The 22,755-nt window shown below is 51.5% G+C and overlaps 2 protein-coding genes and 1 pseudogene across 9 annotated transcripts in view; 1 reads left to right on the top strand and 2 right to left on the bottom strand.

Annotated features, from left to right (window-relative positions):
• The window catches only part of LOC131741055 (fer-1-like protein 4), a 46,097-nt pseudogene extending 37,758 nt beyond the window's left edge, over positions 1 to 8,339 (bottom strand).
• A 2,429-nt stretch (positions 8,340 to 10,768) lies between these two features.
• SPAG4 (sperm associated antigen 4) lies at positions 10,769 to 15,107 on the top strand. Its single transcript, XM_059038120.2, has 12 exons — positions 10,769 to 11,094; positions 11,593 to 11,697; positions 12,033 to 12,099; positions 12,284 to 12,345; positions 12,597 to 12,640; positions 12,977 to 13,002; positions 13,105 to 13,213; positions 13,479 to 13,554; positions 13,706 to 13,821; positions 14,156 to 14,323; positions 14,761 to 14,850; positions 14,938 to 15,107. The coding sequence occupies exons 1-12, from the start codon at positions 10,785 to 10,787 to the stop codon at positions 15,085 to 15,087; spliced, it is 1,323 nt and encodes a 440-aa protein (XP_058894103.1). The 5' UTR covers positions 10,769 to 10,784; the 3' UTR covers positions 15,088 to 15,107.
• A 3,027-nt stretch (positions 15,108 to 18,134) lies between these two features.
• The window catches only part of CPNE1 (copine 1), a 36,951-nt gene continuing 32,330 nt past the window's right edge, over positions 18,135 to 22,755 (bottom strand). For all 8 annotated transcript variants that reach the window (XM_059038002.2, XM_059037998.2, XM_059037997.2 and 5 more), the window contains 3 exons: positions 19,069 to 19,202; positions 18,678 to 18,914; positions 18,135 to 18,472 (listed from right to left, as the gene is read on the bottom strand). In XM_059038002.2, coding sequence (XP_058893985.1) covers positions 18,332 to 18,472; positions 18,678 to 18,914; positions 19,069 to 19,202 — 512 coding nt within the window. In that variant the 3' untranslated portion in view covers positions 18,135 to 18,331. The remainder of the gene's footprint in view (positions 18,473 to 18,677; positions 18,915 to 19,068; positions 19,203 to 22,755) is intronic.

Genomic DNA, 22,755 nt, shown 5'->3' with positions numbered 1-22,755 from the left:
GGAAGTCATTAGCTGGAAGGAGTGTGGAGGAACAGAGCAGGGGAGATTTGAGGAAAGGGGGAAATGCATAAGCCTATAGGAGCTCGGCAAAGGGAGTTTATTGGAGGGGAGTGGCCTAACCCTCAATAATTTCTATCAAGTTCCCTCAACAATCATCTCCTCATTCTTCTGTACAGTGCTGAGTAAACACGGTTTCCAGAGCCCTTGGGTCCAGACGGCCATCATGAGTTTCCCTCACCCTGGAGTTGGCAGCAAGGAGGGGGAGGCTCTCAGCTCACCTGCTCCCAGCCACCAGCTCTTCCAGTGCCTGCTTCAGCCATGTGCAGGCCCCGGAAGTGGGCCTGTGCTGCAGACTCAACCTCCTGCAGCCCCTGGGTCCTGCGGCACCAGGTGAGGTCAGACTCCGACCTCTTTTACACTACACCCTCATCCCGAGGCCCCGCCTACTCACAACTGCACCTCTTGGCCCCACCCTTTGACTCCAGCTAGTTCTCTGTTCAGTTTTTCAAGCCCTCTACTGGCTCCGCACCTGTGAGGCCAGGACCCCAGTAGCTCTACTCTTGTTCTTCCTGGGTCCAACAATTCTGAATTCCGGCCTCCCACAATTTCTGGCCTTCTCAATTCTCCCAGAAGCTGTGCTCTTTGGCCTTTGGGCCTTGCACCAACGAGGTGGTGAGTAACCCTGGTGCTTTACCCATTAGCCCCCCTCCAGCACTCCCTTCACAGGCCAAGGCTCCCCAAAGCCCCTATATCCTGGACTCTCACCAGCCTCTCAGCCACTTTTTGCATGCAGTTAGTGCTCTGCAGGCTCCACGAGTGGTCCTCCCAGTGGCTCCACACGTGCATGCAGGGCTTGCGGTGACGCAGGGGCAAGCAGAAGTATGGCCTGGGTGGGATGGAGAGGAGAAGAGTCTGGGAGGGGCAGTCCTGGCGCTGGGAATCCTCCAATGCCTTTCTTGCTGCCATGAGAAGCACGAACCTGCTGCCTTCCATGGGCTCAGGCCACTGAGCAGGGTTCCCCAGCTCCTCCTCCTCCACTGGCCCGACCCCCACTTCCAATTCCAGCAGAGGCTGTGCCTCCCCTTCCGCACCCTCTGCTCCCTCCCTGGCCCTGGACCCTCAGCTCAATTGCTCCTTCCTGAGACCTGCGTGACCTGTCAGGAGCAGCAAGGGTCAGCGGGTGCCAGACTGAGAGTCTGAGGGTCCCCTCCCTCAACCTCCTCTGCCTCAATAGAAGTCAGAGCCCACCCCTTACTGAAGGTCAACTGTTCCTTCCAGGGGCCTAAGTCTGGAACAAGAGTGACCACCCTCAAACCCATGGCCCTTGGGATTTTGGCTAGGCCGCGCACCAATGGAGATCTCGAAGCTGATGGGCTGGGAGGCCATGGCGGGGTCTATCATGGTGGCCTTGAAGAGCACAGTGAAGAGCAAGTAATCTTTGCAGGGCTCCAGGGCGTTCTGGAAAAGGCGGGTCAGGCTGGAGTCAGCCGCCACCCTCCCGATTTGCAGCCCAGGCTATGCTTGGCTACAATGCCCACAGAAAGACATTGCAACCAAGTCCTAGAAGATTCACTGCTGGTGTCCTCCCTTCCTCTGCCCCTTGTTGTCCCAACCCATTGGGCACGGGGTTTAGTCCTCTCTGGCTCACCTTTGATTTGTCAGCCCTCCTCCTTCCACATGAGCTCTTGTACACGTGTGTACACACACTGCAATCTTCACTCAGGCCCCCAAGTTGAGACAATCCCTACCCCTATGTTTCATGCCTGGGAGCCGGTTATACACTCCAGAGCTGAGAGTGACCCTGCCCCTTTACTAAACTCCAGCCCCCACCTCTGGCAGCGGCAGCAACTCCTCCATCTCCACCTCCACCTCCACCGCACTAGGAATCTCAGGCACATCAGCACTGGAGCTGGCATCCGGGTGCTGCTGAATCCCCGCTGGAGTCTGGCTGCGCGTGGCTTTCTTCTTCTTTCCCATGAGCCGGGACAACTTGGACCCCCGTGGGGCCCGGGGAGGCTCAGGTTCAGCTCTCCCTTCCAACACTTCCATGGACACAGGCACCAGCAGGCGGCTGCGGAACCAAATGCCTTGGCCAACGCCTTCATTGAGACTTTGAGGACCATCTCGGAGCCCCCCACTGGGGGGTGAGCCATAGAGAGGGACCCAGGCCGGGCCAAAGGTGGGGTTAAACCCCGCTGTGGAGGACACAAAAACAGTGTTTTGGAGGGAAGCATGGAGCAGGTGGGTACTGGGTCAGTCTATGCACCACACCCATAATTATTTCCTTTAAGGTCAAAGGGGAAGGGGTGTCAGATTGGGCCTCGGCTGCTCTGGAAGGGAAGCCTGCGAACAGCTGCGGACCGACAGCTGTGGACCAAGACCTGGGAGCATTTCTAAACCTGTTGTATTCCCAAAGGTGCTGCGGACAGGAGAGTTGCCCTAGGGGCGGAGCCAGAGTCCTGGAGGTGGAATCAGGACTCGGGTGGAGCTACAGGTGACCCCCTAAGGGTCCTGAGTAAAAGGTTAATGTGGACAGGGCTTGTTTTCGTGCGTGTAAATCTGTAGGGAGAACAGGGCTGGAGTGATTACTGGATATTCAGCTGTAATTAGGATTTTGTCAACGGAGGCAAACCTAGGGTTAGGGTTTGAAGTCTGCGGGAGACAGGTGAGGTTCTGAAGGAAGGAGCCGGCTTGCAGCAAGGTTATGTGGCGTGGACCTGACTTTCTAAGCGGAGCTAGGTCTCGAGGATGGGGTTTGTCGTCGGGGGCGGGACCCAGGGCAGACAGCGCCCAGGCGGAGGCGGCACGCGTCGGCCAGATGCGCTCTCCAGCCTGCCCAGGAGGCGAGATCTGCCTCAGGTCCAGCACGTGCGTGGCGAGGGCCACATCGACCAGGGGCGCGTCGTCCCGTAGCTGCAGACGAAGGCCGCGCGTCAGCGGCGGCAAGAGCTCCACGAAGCTCAGCTGCTCGTTCCACTCGGGCGCTGTCGCCTCGCCACGCAACGACGTCTCGCCCTGAGCGCGGCGGCGAAGACAGGCGGAGAGGGGTCAGCGCGGATCAGGGCCTCGGCCTCCGCCGAGTGGGGACGGGAGGGACTTACCTGCTGCCCCAGGAAAGACACCCGCACATAGGGGTCCATGAGGACGCGCTGGTCGTGCAGGGCGCGGGCCAGGCTGCCCAGCAGGCCGGGGCGCGCCGGAAGCCCCTCGGCGAGGTACACGCGCACTCGCAGCCGCGCCCACGGCCTCTCCGCTGGCACCCGACGCGGCAGCAGCAGGTTCCTAGGGGAGCCGGGCGCTGAGGAGTCCAGAAGCCCGAGGCTCGGCCCCTCCCCCTCTCCGCATCCCGGAGGCCACGCCCCGTCCTAGTCTCCCCTCCCCAACTCACCCCAGCTCACTTCTCGATGTCCGAACTGGACCCGGGGGTGGCAGCAGAGGGGGCAGGTCCCCGCGCGCCCTCACGGACAAAGTGACCTTGACGAAGCCTTTGGTGCCGGCGCGTGTATCCCGGGGGTCGTGCAGAGAAGCCCATCTCTGATAGAAGTGGCCATCTGGGGACGGAGAAGCGGGCCAGGGGTCAGGGGAGACCGGCGGGATGCGCAGGGTGGTCGTGGGGCTGCGATCCGAGTGTTGGACAACGGCCGGGGTTCAAGCCCAGCTCAGGAAGGAGGAGCGGGAGTGCGTGGAGGTCAGACGTCGGAAGAGATTGCTGTCTCAGCTTCCCTTGTCCGTGCAGAGGAGTCTCAGTGAGGGGAGGGTTCAGTACCTGGCTGGTCGAAGATAATGCCCAGGTCCATCCTGAAGGTGCCTATTCGGGTGGCCATAAAGGGGAGGGTCTGCGAATGGAAAGCCTGGGGAAAGGTGGCGTTAGTCCTGGAGCTTCGGCATCTCCCCTTTTCTGACGGAAACCTCTCACCCCTACCCCCCTCACCGTGATCTCCAGCAGCAAGTCCTGGAGGTGAAGCCGGGTCTCATGAAACTCAAACAAGAAGTACTGGGTTGGGCTTCCCTGGTGGCGCAGTGGTTGGGGGTCCGCCTGCCGATGCAGGGGACGCGGGTTCGTGCCCCGGTCCGGGAGGATCCCGCGTGCCGCGGAGCTGCTAGGCCCGTGGGCTATGGCCGCTGGGCCTGCGCGTCTGGAGCCTGTGCTCCGCATCGCGAGAGGCCGCAGCGGTGAGAGGCCCGCGTACCACAAAAAAAAAAAAAAAAAAAAAAAAAAAAAAAAAGAAGTACTGGGTTGAAGTGGGGAAGCGAGAGAAGTGAGAGAAGGTTATACGTGAAGGGTTCACGCCAGGTGCTCCCTGCCACTGGCAAAGAAAACACTCTCCTTCCCCACTCTTCCTCACCACCACCGCCCCCAACTCGGAGACCACACCTCTTTGCACCCTTTCCCGCAAAGAGCCCTTAGCTTCAGGCCCGCCAATAGGCTTGCTTCCACCTAGGCCACGCCCCCTCCACACATTTCTTATCCTGGGTCCCGCCCTTCCCTCAGGCTCCCCCTTCCTTGGTTGCACCCACTTCGCTGAAGAAGGGGCAATTTGTCCCGCGCTGCGTGGCGGACACTCGGCGTTGCTCCCCAATGCGCACGGCCACATAGGGATTAATGTTGACTCCCACCAGCTTCCGGGCCTCGAGCACCGTGACCCCCACCTAAAGGGTGAGGAAGGAGGAAAAAGGAAAGCCAAGCCTGCCTCGGTAAGAGGGAAGAACGGGTGTGGAGGGCGGGTGGTATTCCCCCAAGTGTTCAGGCCTGGAGGGGGAGCGGTACCTGGAAGTCCTGGGCCCTGGGTACCTGGAAGGGATCCCCGCGGGCCAGGCCCCGAGCTCAGCTGCGGAGAGGCTTACAGTCAGCTCTCACTTCACTTCTTCCCCTCCACCCCGCCCTCCACACACACACCCTTGCTTGGTGCTGGCGGTAAGTTCTGTCCCTCTGAACTTTTGGATTCTGAGTCCTTCTAGCCTTATCTTGCCTCCATCTCAGTCCTACACAGAATTTGACTCATTCCTGGAGCCCTAAAACCATTCATTCATTCAACAAAGATTGATTGAGCACCTTCTATGTACCAACACTGTTCTAGGCACTGGAACAGTGCAGTGAACAAAGGAGGCAAAATTCCTTGCCCTCATCAGGATTTCATCACTTTCATGGGTTCCAGAAGCCATGTGTGAGCCAGTGTAACTGTGTGTGAATGTAGCAGTGTCTATGCCTAGGAGTGAATGACCCTTGACCCCAGAATATCCACTCCTCACCCATACCCTGAGACCATGTGTTTGTGAGGGTGGACAGGCATGGGCCTGCATGTATGAGCGAGTGAGGTTGACACACTGGTAGGCTAATGGGAGCAGGTGTTCAGTGGGTACAAGTTACCTCTTGAGGGGGCTGAACGCGATGCCAGAAAGCTCCACATCAGGCTCATCCTCCAGCTCCAGCTCATTGTCCCCATCGTCCTGCTGACCTACTCCTCGAGCTAGCCTGAGGCCCAATGCCACTGCCCACCGCTCCAGCCGGGCCTCCCCAGGCCTGGCAGGAAAGGCCGTCAAGGAACATGTCTTGGACTTATCACCCATCTCTGGGCACCCATCTCTGACTTCCCGACTCTAGGACCCACCCCTGCCCCTTGGTCTGACCCCTAACCTGGGAAACCTCTAGTTCCAGAATTGACCCCTGATTCTAGGACTGACTTCTTACCCTGGAATTGGTCCAGTACTGATCCCAGACCCAGGGACTGACCCCACATCACTGGCTCCCAATCCCAAGACTGACCCTGTAATCCCAGGTCATCCCCACATACTTACTCCAGCTTCTGGAAGCCCACATTGGGAATGATCAGCTCTGATCTGGGAGAAGGAGAAATGACAGGAGAGGGCCAGGCCTGACTACAGAGCTACAACCTGGGCAGCACGGGTCCAAGGGTCACCATATCCAGCAGATCCACAGTGGAATTGGGTGCCACTTCTCCCTTACCAAGGCCTGCCTGGGCCTTGGTTAGGTGGGTGGGAGGGTTACCTGTCCCGAATGGGTGCTCCAAAGTCCTCTTCTGCCCAGGCTCCAGTTTCACCCTCTGGGGGCTGGTACTTCAGGTCAAGCTCCACCTGGATCTAAAACCAGATACACAGTAGGCCTTGGGCCCCTCAAACTACCCTGATGCTAAGAAAAGCCCAAAGACAATGCCTTTTATTCCACCTATAAACAGAGACCCTCCTGGCCTGCATCTCTGATGACTTGTGGTTCCTCTATGATCATTAATAATAGTGAGTACTCATAAGCTATCAAGAACGTACCTGGTGCAAGTAACCTCTTTAAGGGGGCCAACACAATTCCAAATTATCTCATCGCTCTTGGAAATCCATTAATGTGGCTTTCACAGCTCTGCGTGATCTGGTCCCTGCCAACATTTCCAGCCCCATCCCTTATGGGGTCTGCTCCTGCCCTGCACCCTGGTTATGCTCTTTCAGGGCACTGGGCTTTTGCATATGCTGGTTCTTCCTCCTGGAACATTCTCTCCTCCCACTTATTTATCTCCTATCATATCCTTCAATTCCAAGCTCAAACATTACTTCCTCAGGGAACCTTTTCTGAACCCCAAATAGGTCACATCCCTCTGTTATACATTCTCCCAGCCCCCTACCAGCTCTTTTGTAACACCCATCGGTGGCAATTTTACATTTATTTGTGTGAATATTTGTTTAATGTTTGCCTCTCTCTTCAGATACGGAGCTCTAAGAGGGCAAGTCCTTATCTGGTTTTGTTCACCACTCAATCGTCATTGCTCAGCACTGCACTAGGCTTATAATCAGAGCTCAGCAAATGACAACAGACTGAATGAAAAGCTGGACATTTTGTACAATTCCACATAAGGTAAGTGAGGAAACAGCCTAGAGAAGCTGAATAACTTGTCCAAGTTCTCAGCTGGGAAGTGGTGGACTCGAGATTTGAACCCAGGTTCATTTCTACCAGGCTGTACTGCCCCTCCATGAAACACCAGGAAAATCCAGCCAGGTTCATCTTCGTCCCCCACAGGAGCTATGCCTGGTACAGGGTCAGGGAGCAGCACGGAGCTCCTTATCTTCTCCCCTTGCCACACAACCCTGGCCCTCGGTGCTGAGCCGGAATCTTGGCCTGGGGGCTGTAATGAAAGGCGCCCTGTCTCAGGGGCCTTGTTACCACTCCTGTCTGGGTCTGTGTTTTCCCCTCGGACAAACGGAACCCTCTATCTAGGGGGACTCTCAGGCTTGGGGGTGGCAGGCTGGGGGCTGACGGAACTCACCAGGGACACGTGCAGATTCTCATCCACTAGGGCCTCCTGAAGCACCAAATGCCCTGCAGTCTGTAGCTGCTGCAGGGAGATCACCAGCGTCCCCAGAGACCTGGGGGTGTGGCATGAAGCAGAAGAATGACCCAGGAGAATGGTTGCAAGCCACCCTCTACCTCTACTTGCATCCTTGGCTCCCCAGGCCTGCTCACTTGGGGCTGAACACACGGCTGCAGTTGACCACCTGTACAGACAGTCACTCCCAGCCAGTGGAGCCCCATAGTGTGGCCAACGGAACAGCTGGGAATAGGAGGAACCTTGTGACACCCAATGCTGGGCTGACACTGACTCCCTAATCCAGAGCCTATTCCCAAGCCTGAAATAGGAGCCAACCCTAAAAACTGAGAGCTAACTCTATGACTGATCTCCTAAACCTGGAACCAACTCTCCCAAACTAGGGCTGATCTGGGGCTAACTACTAATCAAGAACTAATCCCCTCCCCCTGTCTTGATTCTGACTTGCCCAAACTGAGTCTAACCTCTCTAGCTGGAAATCAACCCCACCTCCTGAGACTATACCTCCCAAAGCCAGGAATAAACCTCCCAAACCCAGGATGGACTCAGATGGGGCACTGATCAGCTTCTCCCCATCCAGAATCCAACCCCACTGACCTCACCGATATTTGTTTCTTGACCACAGTGAATTCTCCTTGTTTTCTGGATAAAACCTGCTCAGAATTGAATCTAGTCATTTATCAGCTCCTCCCCCCAGACACAAAACATCATCCCTCCATTCACCCTTGGCCCAGGGTCTAATTTCCCTGGACTCACCCTTAAAGAGACATGGAAGATAGGGAGGGAAGGAAGCAGAGAGTTGGAGACATTGGGCTTCGGGAGAAAGGGGACAGGCTGTAGAGATGCCTAGGGATGGGGTGGGGGGCCTGGGGAATGGAGGAACTGGAGCTCCCCAGTTCCAAAACTTCTCAGAGCACCCCTTCAAACCTCACCTCGAAAGCTGAGCCTCACTTGTTGGTCATGGGTGCCCGGCAGCCCTCTCAGTCACCGCACACACACGGTCAGAGCCATTGTCCCAGGGCCATTGGCTCTGCCTCTGCCTGCTTGCCCTCCTGCCCACTTGCCCACCCACCTGAATCGCCTCTGACTCCCTGGACTCACCCAGCAGGTTCAGCAATCCCTGCCCTTTAGTCAAACACAAAATCAGCAGGCCTGGGGGTCACGGGTAGGGAGGAAGTGGGAAGACAGAGAGATAGGGGTAAGGTCCCTGTGGTCAGCTCAGTCCTCCCTGCCTGCACGAGCTTCATCCTCCTTCCTGCCTCCTTGTAGGGTGGGAGCTGTGACAGGGTGGGGATGGAGGCAAGGGGAGAGGGCCAGACCCCAGGTTGGTCTCTGCTAGCCTGTGAGGACTCAAGGACATGGGACCTCATGTTGCTCCTTGTTCACCTCACTGTCCTCAATGCCCAGCTCAGGGTCTGGCACATTGCAAGCCCTCAAAACACTGCCTGAATGGATGTATTAATAAATGAATACCCTAGCTCCCAGCATTAGCATGGAGGCACTCAACACATTTATTGAATTAATGAGTGATTGAATGTGTGTCCCTAGCTTGTACATAGCAGGTGTTCAAAACACTTCTTAATCAAAAGCTAGAGGTCCTTCACTTGGGGTTTACTGGTGAGTACTGAACTCCAGGGCAGGATTTTGGAATTCTAATCTTTGGTCTCAGGAAAATCCTTTCCCCTCTCTGGACCTATTTGCCTAGCTGTGTAATATGCACAGGATGAACTGCACTGCTTTTCAAAGTATGGTCACTAATCAGGATCACACATGTGATTGTTAAAAATGCACACTTTGGGCTTCCCTGGTGACGTAGTGGTTAAGAATCTGCCTGCCAATGCAGGGGACACGGGTTCGAGCCCTGGTCTAGGAAGATCCCACATGCCGCAGAGCAACTAAGCCTGTGCACCACAACTACTGAGCCTGCTCTCTAGAGCCCGTTTGCCACAACTACTGAGCCCACATGCCACAACTACTGAAGCCTGCACGCACCTATATCCTGTGCTCCGCGATGAGAAGCCACCGCAATGAGAGGCCTGCGCACCGCAATGAAGAGTAGCCCCCGCTCACTGCAACTAGAAAAAAGAAAGCCCGCGTGCAGCAATAAAGACCCAACGCAGCCAAAAATAAATAAATAAATAATTTATTTTAAAAATGCACATTCTGGGACTTCCCTGGTGGTCCAGTGGTAAAGAATCCGCCCTACAATGCAGGGGACGTGGGTTCAGTGCCTGGTCGGGGAACTAAGATCCCACATGCCTCCAGGCAATTAAGCCCGCATGCCACAACTACTGAGCTCGCATGCCTCAACTAGAGAAAACCCTCGTGCCACAACTAGAGGGGAGCCCACACACCGCAAGGAAGAGCCTGAGTGCCACAACTGAGACCTGACACAGCCAAAAATAAATAAAATATATAAATAATAAATAAATCTTAAAAAAAATATACATGAACATTCCTGCACCCACTCTAGAAATGCTAAAGTAATATCTCAAGGTGTGCCTGGGAACCTGAATGTCTATAAGCTGCACTGGTACTATCCTGTTACACAGCAGGAGTTTGGGAACATCTGGTCTCTTGGCTGTGATCATGTGTGATTCCTCATTCCCTTCTAGGTGATTCAGATGGTCTGAGTGTGGATATGGAGATTGGTGGGTACTGAATTCTCACCCCACAGACCCCTGGTGAATATGTGTCTGGGAGAGGAACCCACAGACCCCTGAGGTCAGAGTTCTCTGGCCTAATGACTAGGATGAGAGGAGGGGCCTGAAGGGTTGTAGAGCAAAAGAGACTAAGAAACTAAAAAGAACTTATTGAGAAGTGCTGTGGGTGATCCCTTGCTCCTTAACATTTATTCGTTCACAGATATTTGAGCACCTACCACATGCTAGGCCTATCTAGGCAGGCGCTGGAGGATACAGTAGTGAACAAAACAAAAATCCCTGCCTTCACAAAAAGAAAGGAGGGAGAGAGAGAGAGAGAGAGAGAGAGAGAGAGAGAGAGGGAGGGAGGGAGGGAGGGAGGGAGGGAGAGAAAAAAAGAAAACACATAGCATGTCAGTAATAAGTGCTAAGGAGAAAAACAAAGCAGGAAGGGGGATAGAAATTCTTTTACGCAGAGTGTAGTTTTGGACGGGGTGTTCTGGGAAGTGCTGTGATGTCATTGCTTGCTTTAACCTGGGAAAGAATAAGAGAAACTGCCAAGGCTCCCCAGTGACGTCACGACTAGCTCTGTGACGCCACACCAGAGCGTTCGGCGGAGACCCTGGTCTCCTCTATGAAGTCAGCAGCCAGGCCCAGATATAGGGAAGAGGGTTGGGTCAGGCCGCGGGGCACGCCGGCTGCACGCAGAGTCCCTTGGGTTCCCGGCGGCGCGCACCTGCTGAGGGAGGGCCGAGGGCCTTGGAGGCTCAGGCAGTGACATTGGCGTCCGTGAGGGGGGCAGCCCGGGGTCAGGATGCGGCGAAGCCCCCGCCCGGGCTCTGCCGCGTTCCCGCACAAGCACACGCCCAACTTCTATAGCGACAACAGCAACAGCTCTGTGAGCGTCACCTCGGAGGACAGCTGCGGGCACCAGTCAGCTGGGCCGGAGCCCGGGGAGCCCGAGGGTAGAAGAGCCCGGGGCTCTAGCTGCGGTGAGCCCGCCTTGAGCGCGGGAGTGCCCGGAAGAACCACAAGGGCTGAAAGTTCTCGGCTGAAGCCGGGGCCTCGGAGCCACAATGGGCCTACCGCCTGTGGCGCGGCAACCGTGAGGGGCGGGGCCTCGGGTAAGGGCGGGGTCGAACCCGGGTGAGAGGAGGGAGTAGGTGGGGCCTAAGGGGTGGGGCTTGGCGCGGAAGCGGGATAAAACTACCTGGGCGCCTCCTAAGGGGCGGGACCTGTAGGGTGAAAAGAGGAGGCACTAGATAAGATGTCCCAAGGGAGGGCCTCGGTGTGGTGGACGGGCCGGGGGAGGGGCGGGGAAAGTCCTGTGATTGGGCACCACTGAGGAGGCGCGGCCTCGGTGTTAGCATGAGTGGCTACCAGGGAAATAGGGCCGTATCAAGACCTAAGGCTGGGGGCGGGGTCACCGTTTGAGAGGTGGGACCACGGCTTGACTGAGCTTTCCGGGCGCGGGGCCTAAGAGTGCTGCGAGAGACCCTGCGGTGGGACCAAAACCTCTGAGGCTGCTCTGCTTCTGGGCTGGGGAACCTGCGGCCAGGTGCCGGGGAAACAGCGGGCCTGCGGTGCGCAAGGCCCCAATGGAGACCCTTGGGCTCCCGCAGAACCGGCTGGCTCTCCCGGTGTCCCTGAGGAGCAGCTCGACCTTCTCTCGACTCTGGATCTGAGGCAGGAGATACCTACCCCGCGAGTGTCCAAGAGCTTCCTGAGTACGGGCCGGGCCAGCCCAGATCCCCTCTGGCCCCCCCTCTCCTAATTCCATTTCTCACCTTTGGAGCCCTGTTTTCAGTTCTGAGCCCCTGGCCCGTGTCTGATTCTCCAGCCCTTTCTCTGAGCCCGATCCATCTTCTCAGAGAATGAGAATCCAACTCATTCTCCTTGCCCGCAACTAATTCTCCTAGCCCACACCGCTGTTTCTGAGCCCCTTTCCCCAAACCCCCTTCCTAAGCCCCTTCTGAACCTCGAACACCACGCTCTGTGAGCCCCTCACCTCTCCCGTTCCCTAAGCCTAGTCCCTTCTCTGAGCCCCCTCTCTTCTCCTCAGGCCCACTCTTCCAGGTGCTGAGCGTGTTGTTATCCCTGGTAGGAGGTGTGCTGGTCAGTGTGTACAGGTCAGAGGGAGGGAAAGGGGAGCCCCAGGGGCTGCTCCTTGAGGGGGTGGGGAGCAGGGCCAGACCCGGCTGAGGCTTGAGCCGATTCACACCTGTGTTCACAGGAGCTGGGTCTAGGACACTGGGGTGGGGTCTGTGGGGTTCGCTAGGGTATCGGGGCCTCAGCGTCCCTCCTGTTCTTCAGGGAGGTCTGTTCCATCCGCTTCCTGCTCACGGCTGTGTCACTGCTGAGCCTCTTTTTGGCAGGTGAGAGGGCGGTGAATTCCCTAGGGCCTCAGCCCTGGCTGCTTTGGAGGCAAACCTGGCACATTTTCTCCTGTATCCTTCAGCCCACTCAGTCTCTTTAGAGGCTCACAGCCCCTCACAGTCCCCTTCAGAGCCTTCTAGTGGCCCCTCAGACTCAGCCCCTTCAAGCCTCTTCTCTCTCCACTGTCCCCTTTATGCCAGGGAAACCCTCTCCCTTCCCTTCCCCTGAGACCAGCCCCCTCTTTCTCCAGCACTCTGGTGGGGGCTCCTGTACCTGGGCCCTCCTTTGGAGAATGTGAGTCGGGGAGACTGTCCCAGGGTGGGTGGTTGGCAGGCTGTGAACCTGGAGGTTGTGTGGAGTCCCCTGGGCCACTGGGAGCGGGGCAGTGCTGGAAGCTATAACCCTAAGGAAAGGCTGGATATAAACAGGAGATTTCTGAGGGATTGTGCCCAGAGGTGGTGCTTGAGGGTCTGTCTCTGAGAGGTCCTGGAAGGTCAGGGCAGGGGGGCAGGGGTTGGCAGTCCTCAGAAGCAAGGCCCTTTGAGTCTGGCCTCCCACACTGAAGTGGGAACAGAGGTGGGTGGGAGCTCAGCCGCACTGTATTTTGTCCCTCCCTTCTCCCTCCAACAGGAACCTAAGGAGATGCTGACTCTAAGGTGAGAGAGGGCACCTGGGGTGGGGAGTTGGGGGCCTCAAAGGTGCTGAAGTGTCCAGGGGGACAGGGAGCCAACTGCACCGTGCCAACCTTCTGCCTGCAGCGAATACCACGAGCGTGTGCTTTCCCAGGGGCAGCAGCTGCAGCAGCTCCGGGCTGAGCTGGTTAAACTCCACAAGGAGGTGTCCAGCGTTCGCGCAGCCAACAGCGAGGTGAGACCCGCAGGCTCATCCTGTTCTCAGAACCAGGTCCAGGAGCTCCAGCCCCAGGAGCCTGGCCCCGTGGCTCTGCCCATTGCACAGTCCCAGCCCACCTTGCAGCTCCGCTCCCTGGGTCCTGAGCCTTAAGGCCCTGCCTAGAGCCCCACCTTTGGAATTTCTCCCGGGGCCCACAAAGTCTATGCCCAGAGAACTCTGCCCCACTATAAAAGCTGTCCGCAAGCCCCGCCCCTCCAGGCCCCGCCCTCTCTCTTTTCAGAGAGTGGCCAAACTCGTATTCCAGAGGCTGAGTGAGGACTTTGTGCGGAAACCCGACTATGCGCTGAGCTCTGTGGGTAAGACCCAGAGACACTGAGAGACTGAGACTCAGGGACACCGACAGAACTATGCACATGACCGGCTCCAGGAGACCAACCTCAGACAGACCGTGCCCCAGCTGTTGGTCAGGCCTAGGAGCCCCTGAGTGGTTGCTTCTCCCTGCTCCAGGAGCCTCCATCGACCTAGAGAAGACGTCCCCCGACTATGAGGATGCGAACACTGCCTACTTCTGGAATCACTTCAGCTTCTGGAACTATGCGCGACCGCCCACGGTTATCCTGGAGGTGCGCCTGGAACCTAGATCCCAGAACAGGACCTGGGGCGGGACTTTGGGGAAAGGAGCCCCGCAGCTCCCTTGGGGTGGGACCTGACTGAACTGAGGTCGTGGCGCCAGGCGGGGCCCTGCTGGGCAGAAGTCCTGGAGGCAGGGCCTGGCTTGTCTGGGGTGAGGCTCTGGGTGAGGCCAAGGACAATGTGATACTGGAGAGACCTGGCCCTGCTAGGTACTGGGGCCCTGGGTGGACACCGGGCTGGGGGTGGAGGACTGGGCGGGGCCCATGCTGGGGTCAACCTGTCCTGTGGTTCTGATGGGCTGTATGTCTGTCCGCCCGCATGCAGCCAGATGTGTTCCCTGGGAATTGCTGGGCTTTTGAGGGCGACCAGGGCCAGGTGGTGATCCAGTTGCCGGGTCGTGTGCAGCTGAGCGACATCACTCTGCAGCATCCACCGCCCAGTGTGGCACACACCCGGGGTGCCCAGAGCGCCCCACGTGACTTCACAGTCTATGTAAGTGGGGCTGAGGCCAAGGAGGTGGGGGATTTTTGCCTAGAGAGCACAAGGCAGTCATGAAAACTGAGACTACTGAGTCTTTTTGCTCACTCATCAATAAAATGGAGATACTACCACTTGCCTCTCAAGGCTGCTGTAGGTTATAATATTCAAATATTAGTTATGGTTTATTGGGTGCTTACTCTGTGCAGAGTACTTTACATGGATTATATATCCTTGCATCCACACAACAACCTATGAAGTGCAAGTGTCCGAACTAAAATTTGCAACTCAATTTCTTTGAGCCCACATTCCACACTATACTACCCTAACACCAAAAAATAAATGAGACTATGCATTACAGATACTGAACACAGAGTAGGTGCTAAACAAAGTTACTCTCTCCCTCCTCCACCTGTGCCTCACTGTTTCTCCACTCGTTCTTCACTTACTAGGGCCTCCAGGTTGATGATGAGACTGAAGTTTTCTTGGGGAAATTCACCTTCGATGTGGAGAAATCTGAGATTCAGACTTTCCACCTAGAGGTATGTTTGTCTCACAGTGAAGGAAGATTGGGGAGGAAGGCAGCCCTTGGGAGACCGGGCCTTGGCATGATCCATTTGTCTCCCCAGAATGACCCCCCAGCTGCCTTTCCCAAGGTGAAGATCCAGATTCTAAGCAACTGGGGCCACCCCCATTTCACATGCTTGTATCGAGTCCGAGCCCATGGCATTCAAACCTCAGAGGGGTCAGGGGACAGTGCCACAGGGGGGGCCCATTAAACATGCTGATTGTTGGAGTAGAGTGGAGGTCTGTGCTGAAAGCAGCTCGATCAGTGCTGGGAGGTATCTTGCAGGAAGGGGGGTGTGCGGCGCTCTAGTTGCCTTTGGTATATAAACATGGTTGGGGGGTCTACCAAAATGCCCTCTTTGAGAAGTCCACATCAATACAGTAGCAGCAGTAGATGATGTTTATGGAGTGTTTACCATGTGCACAAGACAGTACTCTGTATGTTATATGCCTTACCCTAACTAATCTTCACAACCACAGAGACAGAAGCCACTCAGGTCAGGAAAGTTGCTCAAGGTCATACGGCTAACGAAGAGCTGAAACACAGCAGGACCCCAAGCCTACCATCCTCTTGCAGAGCTGCCAGTCAGCATGAAGCCATGCTTGTGCACCTCAATTCTCACCCCAACTCTTGCTAGGTGCAGGTGGAGGAGGAACTAACTACCCCTTCAGGTCGAAACTAGGGAGACTTGAGAACCTCTAGGAAGCATCTGAGTCAGAGTTGATGCAGGCATGGTCGCCTTTACTCAGGTTGTCTTTACTGGGACCTGAGTGCCCAACTATGCTAGGCACAGTACAGGTGGTCTAGTATTTACCAGTCCCTGCCCTCAAGGAGCCTGACAGGGGAGAGACGATGCTCCAGAAAACAGGAGAATTCATTGACTGATCCAAGAACTCTTCACTCTAAGGGTCAAAAGTGGAATTGGAGGGAAAAAGAGGGAGGAGACGGACATTAAAGGGTTAATGAGTTCTACCCAGGCCAGAGGAGAAAAGGGGAACAAGTGTGAACAAAGAAACATGCAACATCTTGACTGTTAGGATCCTTTGTAGTGTGTTCATGTTTTGGAAGAATATATAGACTATTAACAGTGGTTACACCTCTAGAAAGTGGAATGCATGAGTATGTGGGGGGAGTAGAACATGCATCCATCTGTTTAAATTTTGGGGTTATTACTCTTAAAGCCTAAGGTTTTCTAACTTGTGAACTAATACAGCTTTTCTAGAGGGCAACTTCATAGTAAGTACCAAAGCCTTAAATTTTTTAATACTTTTAAATCACTGCAATTCCACTTCTAAGCATGGATCCAAAGGATACCTAGATATAATCTAAGTTAATACTTTAAGGATGTCCATCATACTGTTTATGAAGGAAAAAACTAGAAGTAGTATCTAAGAAGTACACTACAAAAATAATACGGAGACAATAGAAATGGTAATATAAGGAAATGTTTACTGTCATGAAAAGTAAATAATGATATATGGATAATTTCTTAAAAAGCAAGCTAGGTTGGTAAGAGTTACATAGACCAAAAGATACTATAACTGAAAAGACAATAGCCTTGGAGGAAATATTTTCAACATTAATAACTGAATAACTGTAACAGAATAAGGGCTATAAGGACAACAACAATCTATAAAAAGGCTGTTCAGTCAGAAGAAATACAATCGACAAATAAACATATAAAATGATACCTAGCCTTCATAAATAAATTCAAACTAAAAATGAGATTTTTTTGCCTGTCAAGATTAACAAATTGGGTAAAAAATTGTTATGAAAGGCAATTTACAATATCTATTAAAATGTTAACTATTCCTATCTTTTTTTTTTTTTCAAAAATTTTATTTATTTTTGGCTGTGTTGGGTCTTCATTGCTGCACGCAGACTTTCTCTAGTTGCAGTGAGCGGGGGCTACTCTGTCACGGTACGAAGGCTTCCCACTGCAGTGGCTTCTCTTGCAGCATGTGGGATCTTCCCAGACCAGGGCTAGAACCCGTGTCCCTTGTATTGGCAGGAGGATTCTTAACCACTGCGCCACCAGGGAAGCCCTATTCCTATCTTTTGATTGAGCATTTTCACTTGTAGGAATAAATCCTTCAGAAACATTCCTGTAAATGCACAGATAAATGTAGAAGGATATTCCTTACAGCACTGTTTGTTATAACAGAAGAAAACTAGAAGGGACCCAAAATCTTCATAAATTAGGGATTGGCTAAATAAGCTATAGTACACTCGTACACAGAGTAATACATAAACATTAGAAAAAATGAGGTCAGCAATAAGTTCTAATGGATAAAATACCCAAAATATAATAAAAACAAAGTGCAAACAGTATAGTATCTGTTTAGGGAAAAATCTGTCAGACCTAGAAAATACACCCTGCTCCATAATCTATTTTATACAACATTTATATTTGAAATAATTTTGTACTAACTAGCACACATTTAAAAAACATTTAAAGCATACTAAAATAGTATGTATGGTATGATCCCAATTTTGTAAAACAAAAAACATGTATCACTCAAAATATGCATAAAGTATTTAAAAATATGCACCAAATATTTTATTGGGACATAGGAGTTTGGGTGATATTTATTTTTTCCTATAATGAATATACATATTTATTTTCTAGTAAGAAAAAAAATTAGCTATTAAAAAATTCAGGCTTGGGGGCTTCCCTGGTGGCGCAGTGGTTGAGAGTCAGCCTGCCGATGCGGGGGACGTGGGTTCGTGCCCCAGTCTGGGAGGATCCCACATGCCACGGAGCGCTGGGCCCGTGAGCCATGGCCGCTGGGCCTGTGCGTCCAGAGCCTGTGCTGTGCAACGGGAGGGGCCCCAACAGTGAGAGGTCCGAGTACCGCAAAAACAAATAATAATAATAAAAAAAATTCAGGCTTATAGCCTATTTTTAGGACTAGAACCACCACTGCTCCATCCCTCCAGGAAGTCTAGCATAGCCCCTGCTCCATCTTAAAACTCTCCCCTAGCACTTTCCATCTTGTCTGTGTTCACCGCTCAGCTCTGCTCTGAGGCAGGGCAGGCTAGGTGCTTGGCTTACATTCAGTCTTTGCATTTTCAAAAACAGAGTCAGTGTCTCTAGATATGTGGCCAGGAATACCCAATTTCTTTGAGTGGGGCTATTTATTATATAAGATGAATCCTTCACTCAACAATCCCTAAGGTCAACAGATAAGCTCAGAGAGGAGAAGTAAACATGGCTAATAGCAGATTCCCACCCAGAAACACAGAGTGGTAGCAAAGTGTGGTCTTCATTGATCTTTATTGAATGAGAGGCTCCAGGGACAAGCAGGTGAGATCAAGAGTGGCTATAGAAAGTATAAAAGTAAGCACAAAGTATAAAACATAAAATGCTAGCACTAGGGAATGTGTGTTCAGGGTTGGGGGACCTTAGGAACACAGGACTGAGGACTGGCCACAGTCTACCCCTCCAAGGGAATCTAGGCCTGAGGGACCTGTGCAGGGCCCTTGGCTGCAGGTGGAAGTGGTTTGAATGGGGCCCAACCTTGGGCCTTGAAGTAGGAGACCAGTTGCGTGGGTACTTCTGCAAGTACAGTCTGCGCCAGTGCCTCTCGAGGGGCCTGCCAAGGAGAAGAGGGGCAAGTTCAGTGATGACCCATGACAGCTTCCCCAGGTCTACATTTCATACCCCAGAAAGGATACAAAATCCAACACCCAACCCTGCCCCAGGCTCAGATGAAAGGGTAAGTATCCCCACTCATATCAGGGAGAGATGGAAGGCTAAACTCCCAGATCTATTCTGTCCCCAAGCTTGTCCCTACTCACATTCTGGAAGCGGCGGTAGGGCACAAACTGCACTATATCACGAGCAGCTGCCTCCCCAGAGCGTGTACGCAGCGGTCCACCATCAGCGTCCAGCTGCTCCATGGCCTCGAAGTCAGCACCACCCACACCCACGATGATCACTGACATGGGCAGGTAGGAGGCACGAACCACAGCCTCACGTGTGGCCTCCACATCTGTCACAGCACCATCGGTCAGCAGCAACAGCACGAAGTATTGCTAAGGGCAAGTCCATTCATATACTGAGGCAGACCCTCTAAACATCCCAGCCACATATTCCCACACTGAAAAGAAGTCTCCTGTTACATAGCCCTCAAAGGAGCCCCTGAGCAAGTCCCCCCTCCCCACACCCACTACCTCCCATGACCCTCACCGAGGCCGTCCTCTGATGTGCAGCCTGGGCTGCAAACCTAGCTACATGGTTGATGATGGGTGCAAAGTTGGTGGGGCCATAGAGCCGAACTTGGGGCAGGGCCTGGCGGTAAGCATCCACAATGCCCTGGATGCCTAGAGAAGAAAGGCAAAGAATACCATAAAATACTGGGCCTCTCAGGGTTCAGCGAGTCCTGACATCACTCTATACTGGCCAAGGAGATTTAGGAACCTGGGTGCATTTCATTCAATCACCCCTGTAGCCACAGTTCTTAACCCTCTCCTACAGATGAGAAAATTAAGGCCAAAGAGAGGAAAGGCACATGCCCTAAATCACAGCTCAAATTAAAACCCAGATTAGGGGGAATCCCCTGAACAAATCTAGGCGTGCTGAGAGCATCAGATTATAACCCACTTAATAAAATAATGAATTATAACCCATTTAATAACATAAGAATACACAGATATTAAATAACGGGAGAGAAGGAAAAGTTCTTCCTTAATAAATGTAGAAGGAGAAATTATAAAATTATTTGACAATCAGAGATAACTGATTCAGGTAAGGATCATCAATGGATTCTAAAACTAGAGGGTAAAAATTATGAGTGACTGGATATTTATACAGCCTCAAAATATCCTCCCAAAGGATTCTTATTAATTATTAATTAAAAGGAAAAAAACAGACCCACACACCTATGGTCAATTACCTTTGATAAAGGAGGCAAGAATATACAATGGAGAAAAGACAATCTCTTCAGTAAGTGCTGTTGGGAAAGCTGGATGGCCGCATGCAAACCAATGAAGTTAGAACACTCCCTCACACCATACACAAAAATAAACTAAAAATGGCTTAAAGACTTAAATATAAGACAGGACACTATAAAACTCCTAAAAGAGAACATAGGCAAAACATTCTCTGACATAAATTGTACCAATGTTTTCTTAGATCAGTCTCCCAAGGAAATAGAAATAAAAGCAAAAATAAACAAATGAGACCTAATCAAACTTACAAGCTTCTGTACAGCAAAGGAAACCATAAACAAAACGAAAAGACAACCAACAGACTGCAAGAAAATATTTGGAAATGATGCGACTGACAAGGGATTAATCTCTAAAATATACAAACAGTTCATACAGCTCAATAACAAAAAAACAACCCAATCGAAAAATGGGCAAAAGACCTAAACAGACACTTCTTTAAAGAAGACATACAGGGACTTCCCTGGTGGCACAGTGGTTAAGAATCCGCCTACCAATGCAGGGGACATGGGTTTGACCCCTAGTCCGGGAAGATCCCACATGCCGTGGAGCAACTAAGCCTGTGTGCCACAACTACTGAGCCTGTGCTCTAGAGCCCACGAGCCACAACTACTGAAGTCTGCACGCCTAGAGCCCGTGCTCCACAACAAGAGAAGCCACCGCAATGAGAAGCCCGTGTACCACAACGAAGAGTAGCCCTTGCTTGCCACAATTGGAGAAAGCCCACATGTAGCAATGAAGATCCAATGCAGCCAAAAATAAAAATAGATACATTTATTAAAAAAAAAAAAAAAAAAAAAAGAAGACATACAGATGGCCAATAGGCACATGAAAAGATGCTCAACATTGCTAATTATTAGAGAAATGAGGCACATGAAAAGATGCTCAACATTGCTAATTATTAGAGAAATGCACGGAATTCCCTGGTGGTCCAGTGGTTAGGACTCTGTGCTTCCTCTGCAGGGGCCATGGGTTTGACCCCTGGTCAGGGAACTAAGATCCCACATGCCATGCAGCATGGCCAAAAATTAAAAATTAGAATTTACACACACACACACACACACACACACACACACACACAGTGGAATACTACTCAGCCATAAAAAGGAGTGAAATATTGCCATTTGCAGCAACATGGATGGACCTAGAGATTATCACACTAAGTCAGTCAGAAAGAGAAAGACAAATACCATATGATACCACTCACATGTGGAATCTAAAATATGATACAGGGACTTCCCTGGTGGCACAGTGGTTAAGACTCTGAGCTCCCAATGCAGGGGGCCTGGGTTCAATCCCTGGTCAGGGAACTAGATCCCACATGCATGCCGCAACTAAGAGTTCGCATGCCACAACTAAGACCCAGAACAACCAAATAAATAAAGTGAAATATTTAAAAATATGATACAAATGAACTTGTGTACAAAACAGAAACAGACCCATAGACATAGAAAACTAATTTATGGTTAACAAAGGGGAAAGGGGATAGGGGATAGGGGAGGGATCAATCAGCAGTATGGCATTAGCAGACAGAAATTACTATACATAAAACAGATAAACAACAAGGTCCTACTGTGTAACACAGGAAACTATATTCAATATCCTGTAATAAACCATAATGGAAAAGAATATGAGAAAGGTATGTGTGTGTGTGTGTATAAACTGAATTTATTTATATATATATATATATATATACACACACACACACACACACACACACACACTGAATCACTTTGCTGTACACCGGAAACTAACACAACATTGTAAGTCAACTATACTTCATAAAAAGAATTTTTTAAAATTACATATAAAGAAAAAAACAGTACTTGTATAGTACAGAAACCTGGTAGACTCTACCTTAACCAAGTGATCAAAGTTAATACGACTGGTAAGAGGATAAATCAACATCATGTGCCTCCTGAACACACAGCATGGCTTCTGTGGTATTCCCGCCAAAAATGCATAATTTGAATCTAATTATGAGGAAATATCAGGTAAACCCAAACTGAAGGACATTCTACAAGTGATCTGGCCTTTAATCTTAAAAAATGTCAATATTATGAAAGACATGAAGAACTCTGGAATATAACTGAATGAAATGTGTGATCCAAGATTTTCTTTTGCTATAAAAGAGAAGACAACTGGAAAATTTTGAATAAATTTTATAGATTGGGTAATAGTATTGTATTGATGTTAATTTCCTGATTTTGAGAATTGCACTGTGGTTATATAAGAGAATGTCTTTGATTTTAGGGAATACTGAGGTATTCAGGAATAAAGGGCCATGCGGATGATGATGAGTGCAAAGTTGATGGGGCCATGGAGGCAAACTTGGGGCAGGGATTATTCACCACAGTTCTCAAACATTTCTGGAAAAAAAAATGTATATATAGAGAGAGAAAGAGGAGGAAGAGAGAAAATCTGAGTGAGAGAGAGAATGACACAGCAAATGTAAAATGTCCATGTCTGAGGAATCTGGATGAAGGTAAACAACAGCCCCTGTGACCCAGGCCCTGACCCCTGATCCCCAGTGACCTGAATCCCTGTTAACTATTCTTGCAACTTTTCTCTAAGTCTGAACCCATGTCAAAAATAAAAACCCAGGTCAGATCAGATCAGGTCAAGTTTTCCACTTCAGCTTGTTGCTCTTGTGTGGGTGCTAGGGAAACACTGGGTTTGGCCCTCTCTAGACAAAAGAGTGTGGGGCAAAAAGTACCCTGAATAGAGCTGCAAAGAAGCACCAAGGCTTCCAGTGATGCCCTGTGAGCTTCTAGGAAAAGATAATAATGATAATATAACAGCTATCATAGTTTAGAGAACACTTAGTATGTACCAGGCTTACTGCTTCAAACTTTATATGCATCTTCTTAAATATTCAATATCCTATAATATTTAGTCTTATTATGAAGCCAAAGCATACAGAAGCTAA

Source organism: Kogia breviceps, chromosome 14 (genome assembly GCF_026419965.1).
Source record: "Kogia breviceps isolate mKogBre1 chromosome 14, mKogBre1 haplotype 1, whole genome shotgun sequence".
NCBI lineage: Eukaryota > Metazoa > Chordata > Mammalia > Artiodactyla > Physeteridae > Kogia > Kogia breviceps.
Note: the sequence above shows the minus strand (reverse complement) of the source record. Positions and strands in the feature narration are given on the sequence as shown.

What these genes read in the sequence shown, in the direction of transcription:
- SPAG4 (XM_059038120.2), top strand. Translation starts at nt 10,785, where the DNA reads ATGCGGCGAAGCCCCCGCCCGGGCTCTGCCGCGTTCCCGCACAAGCAC. An exon ending in AGTGTCCAAGAGCTTCCTGA is followed by an intron (nt 11,698 to 12,032) that starts GTACGGGCCGGG and finishes TCTTCTCCTCAG; the next exon opens with GCCCACTCTTCCAGGTGCTG. An exon ending in TTCGCGCAGCCAACAGCGAG is followed by an intron (nt 13,214 to 13,478) that starts GTGAGACCCGCA and finishes CTCTCTTTTCAG; the next exon opens with AGAGTGGCCAAACTCGTATT.